Below are 18,577 nucleotides of genomic sequence, written 5' to 3' on the forward strand. Positions count from 1 at the left end.
CCAACTGGCTCCTAAAAGGTGCTCCCAACTCAGGCTTGTGGGAAGGGCCCCCTCCCCACCCCGTCGTACCTGTGCCACCGGATGGTGCGCCAGCCTCCTCCTGCACCAGGGGGCCGGTGGAAGCCACCTTCTCCCAGTGCAGCGGAGGCCTGGCTGTCACTGATCTGCTCTTGATCCGGAGGCTGTACTGACGAGCCAGCTGGTAGACCTTGTTCTTGACTCGCTCGCTCACGTGGCTATCCATCACGTGAGAGAGCTGCAGAATGTGGGGGTGCAGTGGGGTCACCAGCTTCCCCTGGGCGTCACTGCTCAGTTCCCTCACCAGTTCCTTCAGCTCCCGGGCCAGGTGGGTGGGGCTGCGGGGCTCCGTGGGGGAGGCACTCTCTGGGGAGGCAGCTGCCGACTCCTCGGTGATGGCCGCCAGCTCGTGCTCCTCCAGGATAAACAGGGGCTCGTGCAGGTCAAAGCCGTTGGCCTGGCCTTGGCCCGGCCCCTTCGGAGCGCTCCCCTTGGGAGACTCCATTCCCTCCCAGATCTTTACCATTTCCGAGGATGGGCGGAACTCAGCATCTGTGATAGGAGCTGCGTCCCCAGCGCCAGCCTGGCCTGGTCCTGGGCAGTCAAAGAGGGCCACCCGCGAGCCCACCTGTCTCTTGTGCCCCAGTGGAGCCTGCGGCTCCTGGTCTGGCTTGCGAAGGCTGTTGATTCTGGAGACCGAGTTTCTCACGAGCCCTTTGGGGATGAAGGAGAGGCTCTCCCGGCGCCGGACACTAAAGCCTGCATCTTGGTGCTCTGCATTTTCGTAGTACCTCTTGATTCTGTCCAGCAACTGCCGGTCTTGGGAGGAAAGCTTCGATTCCTTTGGGCAGGAAGACCTGTCTGGCTCCGCTAGGCAGCCTGGGCCCGGGGCCTCCGTCCCATTGACAGAAGGTTCGCTCTCTGCAGCCACCCCAACACTGAGGTCTGCTTCTGGAAGGAGCTGAGAGCCCAGGGAGTCTGTGGCGCTGCCATGTGGGGCTGGGCCCTTCTCACCATCATCTAGACTGACCATACTGCTGCTCCGGCTGGCCAGCCTTGGGGTCCCGAAGCCACTGGACTTGCCATCCTCCAGGGCCAGGCTGCTCCGCCGAGAGACGCTGCTGACGAACAGCTCGGCAATGACACTGGCCTGGTCCAGCACGGAGGGAGGCAGGAGGCTCTCAGGCTCGTGGAGGGCCCCCACCTCCTCCTCGTCATCCTCGCTGCTCAGGGCCTTAGGGTCCTCAGTGCTCTCGGCCACCATGAACTCTGCCATGTCATCGGGGGTTTCCAGCCCCAGCAGCAGCTGATGGGGATCAAGTTGCATTTCGAGGACCTCGGGGGCCTCTGTGTCTGAGGGCATCTCTTCGGCACTGGGACCTTCCACGGAAGCAAACACTTCCTGCTCAGTCACAGACTCGGTGTCTGGCTCAACCTGGGACAGCACAAAGGGCTCGCATGAGACAAAAACCTCCCTCAGGGGACCCGTGGAATGTGCGGACAGCGTGGTCTGCTCAATGCCTAGTGAGAAGGGGCTGCAGTTTAAGAGGCAGGCAATCAGATGGAACAGCACTCAAAAGTGGGGCAGCAAGGAGAGGATGGCCCTCAGTCACCCTGCAGCTGGGGTGCTGGGCCCATGTCCTCAAAGCCAAGGAAAATTCTAGGAATGCAGAGTGGTAGCACGTCTCAGTGGCAGCCTACCTGACTGGTACAGGGACAGGGTGAGAACATGCAATACGGGGTCAGATCCACGGCCCCAGGACTCTCCTTCCTCAAGCCCTAGTAGCTCCCCACAGGGAGGCCGTTCTGGGTTGAAACTTGGGCCTGAATGACTCCCCTGAAGGGCCAGGGTCTCCTGTGTGGGTCAAGATCCAGAGGGCAATAGGACCATGTGCTGAAATCCATTCAGAGAGCGAAGATGGAGATGCAGTTCCTACTAGGCAGCCTCTGCCTTTGTGCCTGACTCTGCCTTTGCCCAGCAGATGGCAGAGGAGGAAGCAAGGTCGGCAACTCCCTTCTGACCACATCAAAGGTCATTTGAGTCGTAAAGTCAGCCAGTATAGGTGGCTTTCCAGAAGGCTCGTTAGGGAGAAGACAAGACAGTACTCTAAAATCTGAGGAACCAGACCTGATTCCAACCGTTCTAGTCTAGCATCTGCACAGAGGGACCCAGGAGCTAGGCCCTGGGTTGGACACTGTCCAACACAATGATTGCCAGCCACTCGTGACTCCCAAGCATCTGAAATGCAGCTAGTCCACACTGCAAAAACTTCACACTGAAAATACCTCATGAGTAGCTTTGATACTATGTGTTGAAATGATAATAGTCTGGATATACTGGGTTAAATAATCCTTTACTGAGACTACTAGAATATTCAAAATTACACATGAGGCTCACATTCTATTATCATTGACCAGCACCACTCTAAACCCTTTTCCAGTGTCACCCAGGCTATAAGTCTTGTCCTAGCAGTGAGGATCACCTTGGAGGTCTAGATTTCTTGAAATTTTCCTTGTATCTCTGGGAAAGCAAAGGACTCTGTTGCATATAACCCACAGATAGCGTTGGGCTGGTGGTGGGGGTGGGAAGAAAAGAGTGCAGGCTTCTGGGTCACAGACCCAAGTCTAACCTGAGCTCTGCCCCTTAGAAGCTGTGCAATGTCAGGCACATCACATAACCTCTCTGTGTCTCGTTCTCCCTGGTAGAGCTGGTTCAGAAAACAGAAGGAAGAAACTAGAGCACCAGGCATACAGAAGGTGTCCAGTAGATATCAAAACCTTATTCCTTTGCCAGGTGGGACAGGCATGATTTAAATGTCTGGTATGCTGGCAGGGCAGGGCCTTATGCTCTATGCAAGGAGGCCTGGCCAAGAGGACCTAAACTCCGGTCATTTCCAGTAACTGTGTCCCTTGGCAAGAGACTGCATCTGCCCAGAGGAAGGGATGCTGCTGCCACTTAGTAGCTTCAGTCGTTTCCGACTCTGCGACCTTGTGGGCTGCAGCCTCCCAGGCTCCTCTGTCCATGGGATTCTCCAGGCAAGAATACTAGATGCCCTTTCCTTCAGGGGATCTTCCTGATCCAAGAATCGAACCTGAATCTCCTGAATTGCAGGCAGGTTCTTTACCACGGAGCCACCAGGGAAGCCCCAGAGGGAGGGGGTACTGTTTTCTAATGCAGAGTAAGAAGCTGTCTGTCACCAAGCTACATGCCCATAGGCCACACAGGTTTCCTAAAGGCATGAGAGTCCTGGGGAGCAAGATTCCCTGTCCCCATGGGCCTAACAGGAGAGCCATGTCTGAAAGCCCCGCCTACAAAGCTGGAGATCTGGGCTCAGGAGGGTATGCACAATCCCCATTCCACCTGCTGGCCGTTCACCTCTGGCAGGGAAGTCACAGACTCAAAGTTCAGGCACTTTTCCTCAGGAATTGGAGACCGGCTCCTGGTCCTCCCGCAGCTCTTGGGTTCTTCAGACTCCCTGCGTTCCTTCCCCTGCAGCAAGCAGAGGGCAGTCATCAGCTTCCAGAACAATAGGGAGCTGGTCCCTTCTGCATCCCAACCATGACAGCACCTCTAGAGCCCCAAGGGGGTTGGGCTACACTGAGATCCAGCGTTGGACCTGTGCCATCCAGAGTCGGCCTGGACTGCCAAGTCTGGGAGACTCAGAAATCCCCACCAGGCATGCGCCCCCGGTGTGCTGACCTCCCCGCCACCCCCCAGCCTGCCCCATTAGTCATGCCCGCTGAGTAGCATGCTGGTTAGCTCCAGTACTGGAACAGTGAATGCCAGGGGCTCACCAGGGCATGACAGCAAGCGGGGGGTTAAGAAACACCATTGGCAGGAATGAAGGAACAAGGACGGAGGGGTGAGGAGAGCAGAAGGGGACTCATGGATGGGCATGCACGTTCCAGGAAGCATGCAAGGAGGAGGGGAGATCAAAGAGACACCTCACCATAGCGCCCCGGGAGAAAAGTAAAGCGTTGGCTCGATAGTGCCAGCAGTGGAGGGCGGCCAGCAGGGAGCTGGCAAAGTCGGCTACCTGCTCCGCCACTGCCAGGCTCTCCTCCTCCTCCTCCTCCTCTGAGCCTGAGGGCTCTGGCCTGGCCCCCTTCTCGCTGCCTTTGTGCCCTGCCAGGTCCTTCAGAGAGACCTGAAAGGCCTGCTCCTCCTCCTCCTCCTCCTCCATCACCTCCTCCTGCTCCTCCTGGGCAGCCCCTTCGGCCTCCGACTGCAGGCCCCGAGCACAGCGGGGCTGTCCAAAGTCCAGGAGCGTGCCAACACTGCCTGCATGCTGTGCAGAGCACAAGGCTGCCTCGTGACCAGCCTCTGGGCAACCCCCCTACTCCTGCAGCTGCTGGGGCTGGGGAGGCTTTGCATCTACAGACACCCAACCTCTGGGCTCCCGAGTGGCGCAGGGGACTCTAGAGGTGGGAAGCTGGACCTGGGGCCTGGGCAGGAACTCAGGACCCAGACAGGCCTGCCTGCCCCAGGAAGAGAGAGCAATATGAGAGGATCCAGGCTTGGGCTAGCCACCGGCAGGCTGCCACCCCAGGAAAAGGGTGCAGAAGGGTACCCTGGGCTTATTCATCTCCAGGACCCTCAAGACAGAGCCTGGCACCCAGTAGGTGCTTGACAGGTGTTTGCTAAGTAAGTGACGATGATGAGGGCCAAGCCGGGAAGTTCCCCCCAACCTGTCCACAGTACCCTCGCCCCTGGCCTTACCTTCACTCTTGCGGCTCTGGCTGCTCCACCACCGCCAGATTCCGGCACATGGGCGAGGGGGGAGGGAGAGGGGAGATCAGTGAGCAGGAGAAAGAACCCCCTTACACAGGCCTGAGGCCCAGGACCCCCCGGGAAAGGCCTCATCAGGGGCTCCTGTTCCCAGAATCTTCACAGGACTTTCAAAGGAATGACTGATAGCACAGGAACCCGGGGTGGGAGTCACTCGCTCCTGCTATCAACCAAGGACAGGGAGACAGGGTGCGAGGTGTGTAGGGGGAGAGCCCGGACAGCAAAGGTGAGAGGCCCCCTTCCAGGGAGAAACAGAGGCCCCTCTGCACCGTCCGCGTCGCCCCCACCCTCCCGGTCGCCCGCTCCTCCCGCTCACCCTTGCCCTGGGGCTCAAGGGGATAGCCGACCATCGCTCCCTCTCTCACCTTTCTCACTGAGTTGCCTGAAGAGATGTCTGGTTGGCTCTGAGGAGGAGAGCAACGGGCAGAGTCAGTGCAGGCCGCAAACTGCCTGGCCTGGCCCTGGCCCCACACTCACAGCGCCACCGGCCCATCACCAGCTCGAAGTCCACTCCAGCCGGGCCCCCATGGCCTGACAAAGGCTGCCCTCACGCCCAGTCCACAGGGAGCCACTGCTCACCCTGGCTTGGGGGGCTCTGCTGTGACTGACAGCCCCCAGAACGAGGCCTGCCCACTAGCCCTGCTGGGGCCCTCGGTGCTGGGGCCACAACCGCACACTGTCCTCTTGAGAATGATGAGCCTCTCTTGAGGGCCCTGGCCTCCACCTCAAGCCCCACCTCCCTGCACAGAGCACATCAGGGCCTTGGTGACACCCAAGCCCCTTCACAGAGCCCCCGCTGGAAAGCAGAGGTTGCATCCAACTTGCTATGGCCTTTAAGGCCTGGCACCACGAAGCCCCGCTGCCCACTGGGGCGTATTACCCAGCTGGACAAGGGCTGCCCAGGCCCTGAGGACAGAATATACCCATTAGGCCGATGGTGTCAGCACCTTATACCCAGGCTTTCTGGGGACAGACCTAAGATAGAGAGGCCAGGATGACAGGACAGGTCTAGAGCCTCTCTACAGAGCTGTGCCCTTAGCCCCTACTGCCCTTGACCACCTGGCATCAAATGGCAGCCCCACTATAAACTGGGAGTCAGAAGGGAGCTCTCCTGAGGTGCCTCAGCTGTTCCTGGGCAGGAGAACATATTGAAGAACTGTTTTTCCTAAATGCACACAGGCACACACACCTACCCTCCACCTGCATCGAGGTAACCAGACACCTAGTTGTTTTTAAAGTGAGAAATACAAAAGGCTCTACTCTTTCAGTTTAAACCATGTAATTAAGAATATTTAACAAGAATATTTAAGATGATGACAACAGCACCTTATTTATCCAGAGAGTGCACTTATCTGCCCATCCCAACTCTCTGCAAGTATGAAGCAGAAATAGGCCTGGAGGCCACAATAGACAACTGAGAACAAGCTCTCCCATGGGCCCGAATCCTCCCTCTCATTGATGTCCTGACTGCTTTTACACACATTTCTTACACATTCAATCGATTAATTTGTAACAGAAGAGGGAAGAAGGAAGGGCTACTACAGAAAAGCACGCAGACTAATAAGAAGGAACACTATTCGGTGTAAAGACGGAAGCGCTTAACTGCTCTGTTGTGTCTGACTCTTTGTGGCCTCATGGACTGCAGTCCGCCAGGCTCCTCTGTCCATGCATTTTTCCAGGCAAGAATACTGGAGCAGGTTGCCAGTTCTTCCTCCAAGGGATCTTCCCAACCAAGGGATCGAACTTGTGTCTCCTGCTGCGTCTCCTGCATTGGCAAGCGAATTCTTTCCCTGATGGCTTAGTGGAAAGGAATCTGTCTGCAACTCAGGAGACTCAGGCTCAAACCCTGGGTTGGGAAGATCCCCTGGAGGAAGAAATGGCAACCCGCTCCAATATTCTTCCCTGGGAAATCCCATGGATAGCCTATGGGGTTCACAAAGAAGTCGGACATAACTTAGCAACTCAACAACAACAAAACTAAAACACAAAAACAAAACCCAACTGTTTCAGTGTTTACAGGCTAAAACCTCAGCCTGGGGAAACTTCAGCTCTAAAACGGCTCATTTCCTGAGTGCCTCGCTTGCTGCAGCTGATGTTATGACAGGCAGTACTATTATTACCACTGCTGCCACTTACTAAATACCTCCACATATTAGAAGCTTCCAAGTCAAAGCTATGGCAAGTTAAGAGGTAATGTTAGAGGGATGAGAGAATTACAGAAGAAAGGACAGAGAAGCAAGAGGGGCCAGAGACTTAGGAAGTAACACTCCCAATTTGAGGATTTTAACACATGGCACCAAAGACCTTTTGCAACCATGGCAAGTTTGCCTAAGGTTTGAGATCCATCAGGAACATCACCAAACAAAACACACAAGAGCTTTCCAGACACTGCTTGGCTTCATCCTCCAGAAAACCAAAGGCTCTAACGTCAATCCCCACAGTTGTTCAGGGGACCTGTGGGTCTTGCCAATCAAACCCCACACACTGTGGGGATCCCAGCCAGGACCCAGCTCCCATCACTACTTAGTCTTTCTCTTTAGGGGTCTCTGAGATGGTTCTCACCCCAATTCCCACCCCAGGTGATAGTTTGACAAGTGCCTGGCCAAAACCAGATCTATCCCTGGGCCTCAGACTGAATGAAGAGGGTGAAAACTGACACAGAAAACACACACACTCATCACTACAAGGGCAGCGAATAAAAGCAGGTTTTCTCTTCAATACATGGTTCATTTCAATACCTCCAAGTACACAGCAGCAAGCCCAGTCATGGAAGAAAACCCAAGAAAGGAGAACAGAACTCTTCCCTGAGACCCAAAGTAAATATTTCCTGTCTGGATCTGGTGCCACTTGAAATCCAACTCATTTTCCCCACGTCCTGCCTCTGCTCTGTTCCAAACCTGGGCTGTGGACCATCCATGACGTCCAAGCATTACTCTGGCTGACTCCCAGTGTTCCAAATGGCAAAGGAGGAAGGAGTCAACTGTGGGGGTGCTAAGAAGGGGTGCCTGGAACAAGCCTTCCTAGGGCCTTGTAAAAGGAGAGCTGTCCAGCCCTGGGTAGGCAGGAAGGTGCCAGAGGTGCCTGGTGGAAGGCAGGGGGCTCCAGACATACCCATCCACACCGCACTTACCCCCGCCCCCTGAACCCTTCCTGGGATTTCCAGAGAGGTGAGAGCCAGCCCCAAATGCTGCTGTCGAAGGTTCATTCCCCGCTTGGTTAAAGGTCCTGAAAAGAAGCCTCTGTGCCCACAAAGTCCCTGCCTTACCAGACTGCCGGCGCCCCTGCTGCACATGGGTGGACACGTCGTCCTGGGAGCCCTTCTTTAGGCGCTCTGGGCTGTGGCGGTACCGATTTGGATCTGCACCCGAGAGAGACGACCAGGCCTTTGGGATACCATCAGCCTTGGTGTGGACTCTGCCCACTCCCGACCACAACTCTGCTGCCCAGCCCAGCTCCAGGGCCACAAGCCTGCAGAGCTCTTCCAACCTCCCGCGTACCAGGAGCCCAAGGCACATAGCATCCCGCCTGTCATCAGCACCAAGCCCTGGCCTCGCAGTAGACCCCCAGCCTTACAGAAGGAGCCTCCCCCATCCTCCCTACTCTCTAGACTCTAAGTATCCAGCAAAGCTCCCCCAGGATACAGTCCGACCAGGAGATAAGCACCATTAGGGACAAGCGGGCAGGAAGTGTGAACTTACAATAGGAATCCATTTCCAAGATGGCTTCTTTGGCCTGGAAGGCAAGGAAACCCACCTCATGGCTACCTTGTTATGAGCCATTTCTCCCTTGGCCTTGCGGTACCAGGGCCCCCCACAGGGCTGGTACAGAGGACCACAGCATCTGCTGAACTGACCCCATTGTCCAGTGGGGCCAATGTCCAGAAGGTGAGGCCCCAGGGTTCCCTGGAACTGGCTCTGAGGGAAAGCCACTCCCGGCTCCCCATCAGGCACCCCGGGAACTCACCTTCTGGGGGATGGTGGTATGGTGGTTGTCCAGAATGAGCCTCTTGATGTGGTGAGTCCACCTCCGTTTCTCCTCCACCGTTTTGGCCTGGGCAGGCCCAAGAAAAAAGGAGGAGGTTACCACGACAGGCCTGAAGCCATCTGGCGTGGGCTAGGCTTCCGCCGACGGGGGCAGAGGCAGAAAGAAGGCTGGGGGTGCTGTGAGGCTCAAATCCTCAGCACAAGCCCGAGAGAGATCCCCAAGGACCTCTGCCTTCCAGGGGGAGACTCCAAGGCGCCCGCCGCTGAGGGAGGGGCGGGTCTTTTCCCAGCCTGCACCCCGCAGGCCCGTGGGGGTCTTGTCCTGGCCCGCCCCTCACCTGGATGTTGTACTGCTGCTTGCCGTGCTTGTAATGCGTGACGGTGAAGCACAGGGACTCTCGGGTACTTTCGATCAGCATCAGGGAGGAACACTGGGAGGGCAGGGGGGATGGCAGTCAAGCCCCTGGCAGGGAGCCAACTGGGGACCCCCCCCCAAGGCCGTCGGGGGAGGCAGGGAGAGTATTCTTCTAAGGGTGGAGCTGCATCCAGCCCAACCTGAGGCCCAGCCAAGTCTGGGCCCGTTGGGAAGGCAGGAAGCAGGGGGGGAGGAGGTGTGGCCTGGTTACCGGGATGTGGCCCTTGTAGACAAAGTGGCCGCCCCGCTTCTTGGTGACGAGCAGTGCTTTGTCGAAGAGGAAGAAGGTCTTCTCACTGCGCACACGGTGCACACGGAACGTGCCCTCCAGAACGAGCTCCCCGTAGGTGGTCAGGTCTGGCCCCGTCCAGTTGAGGAGCAGAGACTGAATCTCCTGCAGCAGAGAAGCCCCAAGCCCCAGGGTCAGGCCGCTGGAGACCATGCTGGGACCACGCAGGGCCCCTTGGAGTCACTGCCTGGGTTTCACAGAGACACGCTGCACCAAGGGCTCCCCCCAGAGAAGCCCGTCTTCAAGGACACCACCCTTCAGCTCGCATTCCCTCCTCCAAGCTTCTTCCTGCCCGCCCCTCCAGCTCTCAGCTCCAGAGCACCTGGAGCCGGACCGCGTGCTCGTGCCTCCTCTTCATGTCGTTGATGTACCAGGCCACGCACGTCATGGTGTCAATAGCATCCTCCACCACCTCAAAGCCTTCCTCTTCCTCATCAAAATGCTTGGCGATCTCCTGTGCGGGGGACAGGAGCTTAGGCTCAAGGGCCCTGCCCCTCCCTCAGGCCCCCATGTCCTCGGGAGGAGCCCCAGGTTACCTGGAGCAGCAGGTGGTACTTGAGGATGCGCTGGACCGGCTTGAGGAGATAGGAGCCCAAGGGCAGTGAATGCTGCAGCAAGTCCTGCTGGTCCCGGAAGAACTTGGCCTGCTGCTTGTCCTGCATGCACTCGGTCAGGGCGGCCACCGAGCTGCCAGTGGGAAAGGGGCCGTCACCAGAGGGGGGTCTGGAGGGGGAGGCGGGGTACTCTGGACTAGCCAGATGGCTCTGCCTCCCCTCTCCATCCTAATTACTCACTTGGGGTAGTTGTTGCAATATTGAGTGTAGATATCAAACTCTTGGCTCTAAAGAAAGACCAAAAACAGTCATTTCAGGGAGACTCGCATTTGCCTGTAAGCCTGGGTGTATCAAAGGCATGACCCGAGGCCCCGGAGCACATTCTCCCCAAGCATCTGCAGATTCATCTCTGTACCCATCCGTCTCGGACATGCCATCCACCCAGCACCCCCCAGCGCCACCCCAAATGCCCTTGATATTCAGCCAGCACTTCCCCCAGAGAGAGGTCCCTAGCAAGGCAGGATGGTGCCAGGACCCAGCCATTCTTACCCTTTCCACAAAGCAGCTGGCCACGGCCACGGGATCGCTGTTGCAGCTGTCCAGGTCTCTGAGTAGCTGGCTAGGTGAAGGGAAGGTGGTCTTCAGCCCATGGACCACTCACAGCCTCCATGGTCACCAACACACACCCCCTCCCCAACCTCCTGGTGCCCAGACACACATCAGCCCTGGCGTCAGTGAGCTCCACCCGGGGCAGCAACTACGGAAAGGAGCCAGCACCGCAGCAAAGATGGGGGCAAAACAGAGCCACGCACTCCACCAGCAGGAGAGGGAGAAGGCACACCAGTACCCACCTCGGAAGGGGACACAGCTCCTCTGCAGGCAGAAGGAGTCAAACACACAGAAGCAGACATTAAAAGGGGAAGAGATAGGGAGAACCAGCAAAGGGACCGAGGTCCCCAGTTCAGAAGGATGCAGAAAATGGGAGAGACAGGGTGAGTCCCACCACTGCTTGTTCTGAGACAGGGGCACGGGGGCACCTGGCCTCCCTTCCTGTGCTCCTCCTTGCCCAAGCCCACACCCTCCGGTCCAAGTCTCCCCTACATCGGGCCTCCCAGCTTGCCCAGCAGTAAGTCCCTCTGCCCATCTTAAGGGGCCTGGGGCAAGGTTCCTCCTATCCTGTCAATGCTGCCCCCACAAGCTCTGCTCCTCCCGGCCAGTGCCCACTCCCTGGGGAGTCTGGGGGCCCTGGCAGCCGCTCATGTGTGGTCTTCGTGGAGCCCTTTTGTCCCTGAAGCAGCCCTTCGCCAGGCCTTGCTCAGCCTCCCTCTTCGCTCCTTGCCAGGCTTGTATGTTCCCCTACCTAATGGGTCAGATCACCTCCAGGGAGCCCCAGCTTCCCACAGAATCAGGGGGAAGGTGGAGAAGAATGAAGAGATCTGCACGTGGGGGACCAAGATGAGAAGGACGGCGAAAGAGCTTCGCATGCAAGGGTGCAGCAGTCCCTGAAGGGGCGCTGGCCCAGCCTGGACCCAACACGAACACCGCCTCACACGAGCCCCTCTGCCCATCAGGTGGCACACTGGGCCCAGGGCACACAGGCCCAAAGGCCCTCTCTCCTGAAGGGAGCTAACTGTACAGGGAGGGACCACCCTTCCCCACTTCGGCGATCAGACCCCGGGCCACGCATCACAGCCCCCGAGTAAGACCAGGGACATCGGGGCCCCTCTCCAGGCCCCGAGATGGGGCTCACAGTAAGAACATGGGGTGTGTCAAGCTCACTCCATACCTGTTCAGTGCATAGATGCTTTCTATGTTCCCAAAGAGGGCACTGACTTGCTCTGGGTTCAGCAGCCCCGGCGTGTCAATGAGCTTCAAGAGGTAGTCCTGCGTGGAGAGAGTCGTCAGAGCTCAGCCGCAGCCCCGGCGCAATGCGGTCCTGCCCCATCGCCCCGCTCACCAGCCACGCCTCATTCCTGGGCTGCATTTTCCTGCTGTGACCATTTCACAGACGTCACCTACTGCCCTGGGACGGCTGGTTCCTCCTCACAAATAATAATACCCACTTGGAATCGCAGAATGTGACCTTATTTGAAATAGGGTCTTTGCAGATGAAATGATTAAGGATCATCAGATGCTACCACACTGGATGTAGGGTGGGCTCTGAATCAAGTGACTGGTGTCCTTGTAAGAGGAGAGGACACAGACAGACTCAGACAAGGCCATGTGAAGACAGAGGCAGATAATGGGGGGCGGGCACTACAGGGCAAGGAACAGCGAGGGTTGCCAGCAGCATCCAGGAGCTAGGGGAGAGTCCTGGAACACACTCTCCCTCAGAGTTTCCAGAAGAAACCAACTCGGCCAGCAGTCTTGAGTTTTGACCTCTGGCCTCCTCAACCAGGACAAGATAAACGTATGCATCTTCAGCTTCCCCTGTGTGTGGCTGCCTGTTAGGTAGGCCTAGGAAACGAGCACATGTCCCTCCAAAGGGCAGAGGGCTTCCTCAGAGGCAGCCACACAGTCACCTTCTCCCTTGCCCCTCCCAGTGTGAAACACTCGCATTGGCCCTGCAAGGCCCTGCCTCTTCAATTTACAGAGGAGGAGTCTGAGGCAGGGGTTACGCAGGCGCCTAAGACCCCACAGGCAGGAAAGGAGAGGAAGCTGGGCGCTATGCAGGGAGGGGCCCAGAGCCAGTTTCTTCATCGTGGCTCCCTCTTGGCTAAGCACAGGAGTCCCCACTCTCCACGAAGGGTGCCTACACCCCAACCATCCGCATAAGTTCTGCTGGCCCAACTACTGACGGGACCCCCAAGTCACAGGGCGGCATGAGCGGCCAGCAGTATCCGGGAGAGAGGCAGATCCCGGAAGCAACATGTCAGGGAGAACTTTCCTCCTCCCATGGATGGAAGTAGGGTTTTGCTCAAGAGCTGGGCCACCGGAAGCCAGAGGCCAGCCCCAGCCTCGAAGGAGAGGGCCGTTCCCCGGGACCTCAGCCCCCGGAAGCCTCACCTCCACAATGCTACGCAGGTCCCGCACGTAGGTGCGCTCCGTTTCCACGATTTCCCGCACCACCCGGCCCAGGTAGCCGAACTTGTCCGCAGGCGCCACCGGCCGCGTGCGTTTGCTGAAGGGCGACAGGGACCCCCGCATGTTCCGCCAGCCGCTGGAGTTGTTGTTGCTGTTGGGGAGATGCTGGCCACACGGGGTGCCCTCCCCATTCTCGGCCAAAGCCTCGGAGCCACTGGGCTCCTCCATGGTCCCGCGGCTGTCGCGCGAGGAGCCCGACGAGGAGGTCGTGGAGGTCAGGCTCGCCGGTCGCTCCTGGCTGCCGTTCTGGTGGAGGGAGGCAGAGACGGGCATCCTGGCATCGCTGCCTGGCGGGGGCGTTCCGGGGAGGTTCTGGGCAGGACAGACAAAGCGTCAAACCTCTGGAATGCTCTCAGAAACAGAAAGTAAAAGGGTGGCTGCTAGGGGCTGGGGGAGGAGGGGATGGGGAGTTACTGTTTAATGGATACAGAGTTTCAGTTGTGCAAGATAATGGGAAGTTCTATGGATGGAAGATAGCTATGGATGCACAACAATATGAATGTACTCACTCAATGCCACTGAGCATTTTAAAAGGTGGATTTTATGTTACATGTATTTTACAATTTTTAAAGCAACAATTCTGAATCTCAAGGAGGTCCCTTCCTTGCAACTGTACGAGCATCTATGAGGATGCCCAAGTGACATTCCTGCCTGTCTCCAACAGCGCCACCTCCATCCTTCCCAGAGTGGAAGAAAGGTGGACCACATCCCGGATCAACCAAGGGCTCAGAATGAGGCCCGAGAACAGCCGGCAGCGGTCAGGGGTGCCTTCTGTGATGGAATCTGCAGCCCAGCCCCTCTGTTCCTGCAAACCACCTAGCCCCCCAGAGCCTCTGCTTCTCACCACCTTGCGAGGTGGTGAGGCTGTCCTGAGGCTGTCCCCCTGCAGCATGCAGTGAGCTGCTGGGTGTACAGCTTGGTGCCCAGCACAGAGCGACGGCTCCATAAACCATCAAAACAGTGATAGTACTAGCAGTTGTCAAAAAGCACTCCCCAAGTGTCCACCGGTCAAAGATCTGGCTCTTAACAACCTATATGCCAGAGTATGTGGGACTGCAAAATCTTTGGGGCACCAGTGGCTTAACCACGAACCTTAAACCTTCTGGAGACTGACAGGGAAGACAGAGAAGATGATGCAAAGGTGAGCCCACGTCACCTCCTTGCCCCAGTCCCTGGTGCTTGCTTCTGACTCAGCCAGGCTCCAGGGGCACAGGAAATTCCCCAGGGCTGAGGCACAGCTAAGTCTCCCGAAGCTCCCTTTAGCACAGCCAGGTCAGGGCAGCATAGCAAGCAGGAAACTGCTCCCAGGTGAGGCAAACATAGCCTCAGGCAGACTTTACTCCCTAAACAGACGGTGTGGCTCACAGGTAGGCCAGCCTGAAGCAGCAAGTTGGGGAGGCAGGGTGGTAGCTGTGGCCTTTGGGATACTCTAACCCCCACCCCAGAGCACCAAAGCCCAACAACATCACTTTCCAGAATGTTCATTTGACTGCTGTTTCCACAGGAAAAATGTTCTAAAGCATCTCCTCCATCCCTACTGTCCCAATGCCTTCCAACCCTAGCGCTAGGACTCAGAAGTGACTAGACCACAAGTTAGAGCTATGAGAAGGGTCGAGACGGTGCTATCACTCTGGCAATCTTGAATTTGCCCCCCTGGTTTTCTATGCCTCTACCCCAACTTGAAACCAGTGTCCCAACCTGGGCTCTGGCTTTTGCAAGTGTTCTTGCTACCTGGCCATTACTTCCTCCCCAACACCCACGCCATACCCCTAGCCTGTGTCACTTATACCAAGCCTTGGGTCTCAGTGAGAAGCCACATACGCCCAGAAACCAAAACTGGGGGCCCCTTCTGTGTACTCTTATAGCATCCCAGGGTTATCCCTTGTGTAGCACTCATTGAGTAAGACTCCCAGCCGTAGGCAGTGACCTAAGGGCAGGAGCCTTAAAACATGATCCGCAAATGGCAAACGGATAATGATGGCAGACGAACCAGTATGACTACCAAGCTAAAGTCAGGAGCACGGAGACTTGTTTGCCATGCACACTAGCCCAGCGAGGACCCTCCCAAGGACAGCAGTTTCCCACTGCATGTCTCAGCTAAGGGAGGGGATTCCCTCCACGCGAGCCTCTCATCTTGCAGATGAGGACACCGTGGCAGCGCTGGGGCCAGTCCTGACTGCTCCCTCCTTCCAGATGCAGTCAAAGGAGTAATTAACAGGATCACCTTGGTGAAACAGAGCATCTCAGGAGAGCCCCTGGGAAACACAGCACTGCTACTTTCTCCTGCCTCCTCAGAAGAGCCTTTAAGATAAGCCAGCTAGTCATTTCTACCCACCAGTGGCCTGTCATTTCAGACAAAGAAAGAGACCCAAACTCCGCCCCAGCCCTTAACCCCAGGCTCGGTGGGACTCACTGAATAGCCTCTGTGAAGTGATTGACCCTCTTGTGACTTAAAAATCTGTGTATCTCAGCAGTGATTATTCATCTGTGCATATACCATTTTATATAACACATTTTGTGTTTGATTTAATTCAGCAAACCTGTGTTGAATATACTCTGTGTGTTAGAAAATGTGTCCTTCAAAGCAAGTGAACCATCAGGCACATCGCACACCCCACCCCCCCACCCCGTCTCCCCTCCAGCCCCCAAGGCCTGTCAATCCCAGCTGGAACAAAGGGGTAGGGACTTGTGGCCTAAGACCTTTCCCAGATAAAACCTGGGGTCAGTCAGCCCCTATGGGGATGCTAAGCGGAAAAGGCCCAAGTCTCTAATGGACTTCACAGCTGGCCAGGTCATGGCCTCAAAGTGAAGGATTAGTCACAGCCCCCCACCTCCACCCCACACACAGTCTCTCGAGAGATTTCTCTCTAAAGGGTATCTTCGAGGTCACTCATTAGGGACTCCATCACCATGGGGTCGCCATGCACACTTCAAAAGCCCAGGAACTAACGCATCTTTTCTACTTGGAGAAATTTTCTCGGACTGCACACAGCCACCTGCCTGCAAACCAAGCTCATATTTTCATAGCGCCCATGCCCAAATCCTCCTGGGGTTAAAAGAAAGCACAATGGCTAACAGCTAAAAATGGTCCAAGTGCTGTAAACATAACGAGGCTTTTATCTCATAACAACTTTATGAGGTCAGTACTATTATTATCCCCATTTTACAGATGCAGAAACTGAGGCCACAGAAAGAGCATGTGGTAGAGCCTGGATCTGGACTCAGGCACTCAGGCTTCAGTGTGAGTGCTCTTCTGCCCCTGCCCACTGATGGCTGCCTCCCTGATGGATTTCACACCAGCTAGAACCACAGCAAAGGATTAGTCACAGCCCTAGATGCCATGGCTTTGCCTCAGCATAAACCATGGGGAACATATTAAGACATAAAGGTCATGGCTTTTAATATTTTACTTCCCTCACAAAGGCCAATGGAGGTTAAAAAAGAAATTGAGAATTAAGATTCCTTAAGGCTATTTCTAGACCTCCTACTATGTGACCTTTGCCCATTTACCTTTTCCTTGGAACAACACAGAAAAACACATATTCTTGGTCAAAGGACTGAAGGTGTTAGAGAAGGCAAGAAGCAGGAGGGCACCAGGATCAGATTATAACTCCTCGGATGATAAGAGAAGCCCTGCAGTCACCAGGAGACCTAGGTTCACAAGGCTCTCGTTCTCTCCCCTGGGCAAGAGTACTTGCTTGAAAAGAATACAGAGACCCAGAAAGGAAGGGTAAAGAGCAAATGGAGCAGTTAGGCAGAGTCCAGGTGGGACTATTAGCAGACACCATCAGATAGTGAGGGAAAAGAGACATACCCAGTGTGAGTGCCCTCTGGTTCTAAAAACCCAATCTCCACCCTTCTGTAGTGTTCCTGCCTGGAAAATTCCACGGACAGAGCCTGGCAGGCTATGGTCCATGAGATCGCAGAGTTGGGCACGACTGAGCAAGTGAGCACACACACACCTTTCTGTAGTGGCGTTCAGGCCCCCACAGAGACAGTGGAAGCACCTGCCTACGGAAGGGCTCCCGGGTAGAGCCAACCTTTCCTTCCTCTCCGTGGACTGTCACATCACCCCATATTGTAAGATTCACCCCAAGGCCAAGACTGGAACTCAGGGGTCTTTAAACTCATCTTGGAAGACACTGTCTGCTGGGACAGTGGGCGCCTAGAGGAGGTGACAGACAGCAGCCAAACCCCAAGCCACAGCCCACTGTATCACCCTGGTCTCCAACTCCCTAATATCCCTCCTCACTGACCCCTTCCATCTTTTAACAGGAATCAGTCCAATCAATCATCAGCCAGTGAGTCAGTCTTCTAGAAAACTTTGTATCTCCCACACCTGAGAAGCCCTCTGTGATAGGGTCCCTGAGACCTTTCTAATCGGCCCCATAAGCTGCTTTAAGAGTTTGGGTGCAGGAGAGACAGGGAGATCCGTCTCTTTTCTTTTTAACTTTCTCTAAATTTAAACCTCTTCCACACCCTTCCTCCACTCACACCTCCTGGGGCCCTTCCCTGAACACTCCCAGGCAGGGAGGCAGGCAGGCTGCAGCAGGCCTCTGAGTTTCCCAGGACGGCTGACTGGAGCCAGGTTCCACATCCTTCTCCTCCCTGCGAGGCCTCAGCACCGTGCCCCCGATCTGACCCGGGCTCCTGCCTCCAACAGGAAAAAATGACCAGCCAACCCCACCAGAGCCCCCATGTTCTGTCCTCAGGCCTCTTGTCAAAAAGGCAGTAGGACCCTGCTCCCCAACTCCACCCCAGCTTCAGGAAGAAGGTCCCATGGGGGCGCTGACCTGGATTGAACCTTCTGGAGAACCTCTGCTTCTCTAGTCCTGGGAGTCCCCAGGACTCACTCACACTCCCTTCCAGCCCTCCTTCAGGGGCCGGCAGGCGGAGAAGGCAGGAGGCTGTACAGGAGGAGCTGTGCAGGCCAGCACTTGGAGACACTCCAGAAAACATTTTGCTTCAGAGAGGCTGGGTCCAGGTGTGGAGGCGGCTGACATCATCCCTTCACCTACTACCCTTCTCCCCACACCCGGGAGACGGAAGGCCGACATGCCACTCCTGCTCTGGAGGCAGGTGGAGCGACAGAGGAGCTCCCCCAAAGGCAACTGCTCCAAAGTCCAGTGGCCCCGGGAGGGAAGGGGAGCGGTCATCTGGTACCTGCATGTGGGCCAAGTCCCTCCCTCCCTGGGGACCGCAGGCGGCACAGCCCTCCTTCTCCACCTTCTCTCATCTCCCAACACCTGCTAAGTATTCCAAAGGTTCTTCAACCCGGGCAGCCACAACCTTTGATCTTCCCCTCATTGCACTGTGAGGATCTGCTCATCCATAAGGTGCCAGAAGGGAGATACAGAGAAATGCTACGGCTCTGCCAGACAGACAGGGCGGGGGCAAGGTGAGCCTCCAGAGACCTCACCTGGAGATCCTGAGCCCAGGTGTGCT

The 18,577-nt window shown here is 56.3% G+C and overlaps 1 protein-coding gene across 4 annotated transcripts in view; it reads right to left on the reverse strand.

Moving 5' to 3' along the window:
• The window catches only part of PLEKHG3 (pleckstrin homology and RhoGEF domain containing G3), a 47,354-nt gene that overhangs the window by 3,721 nt on the left and 25,056 nt on the right, over nt 1–18,577 (reverse strand). The window contains exons 2-18 of one of the 4 annotated variants that reach the window (XM_040226268.1): nt 17,926–18,551; nt 13,055–13,444; nt 11,835–11,932; nt 10,598–10,667; nt 10,289–10,335; nt 10,031–10,181; nt 9,817–9,948; nt 9,417–9,599; nt 9,129–9,221; nt 8,771–8,857; nt 8,506–8,539; nt 8,073–8,165; nt 5,173–5,211; nt 4,739–4,758; nt 3,969–4,307; nt 3,395–3,508; nt 70–1,453 (exon numbers count right to left, since the gene is read on the reverse strand). In XM_040226268.1, the coding sequence (XP_040082202.1) occupies nt 70–1,453; nt 3,395–3,508; nt 3,969–4,307; nt 4,739–4,758; nt 5,173–5,211; nt 8,073–8,165; nt 8,506–8,539; nt 8,771–8,857; nt 9,129–9,221; nt 9,417–9,599; nt 9,817–9,948; nt 10,031–10,181; nt 10,289–10,335; nt 10,598–10,667; nt 11,835–11,932; nt 13,055–13,405 (3,235 nt within the window). In that variant the 5' untranslated portion in view covers nt 13,406–13,444; nt 17,926–18,551. The remainder of the gene's footprint in view (nt 1–69; nt 1,454–3,394; nt 3,509–3,968; nt 4,308–4,738; nt 4,759–5,172; nt 5,212–8,072; nt 8,166–8,505; nt 8,540–8,770; nt 8,858–9,128; nt 9,222–9,416; nt 9,600–9,816; nt 9,949–10,030; nt 10,182–10,288; nt 10,336–10,597; nt 10,668–11,834; nt 11,933–13,054; nt 13,445–17,925; nt 18,552–18,577) is intronic. The other 3 variants (XM_040226269.1, XM_040226267.1, XM_040226270.1) reach the window with 3 other exon arrangements.

This window comes from Oryx dammah, unplaced genomic scaffold (assembly GCF_014754425.2).
Source record: "Oryx dammah isolate SB20612 unplaced genomic scaffold, SCBI_Odam_1.1 HiC_scaffold_26, whole genome shotgun sequence".
NCBI classification, from domain to species: Eukaryota; Metazoa; Chordata; class Mammalia; order Artiodactyla; family Bovidae; genus Oryx; species Oryx dammah.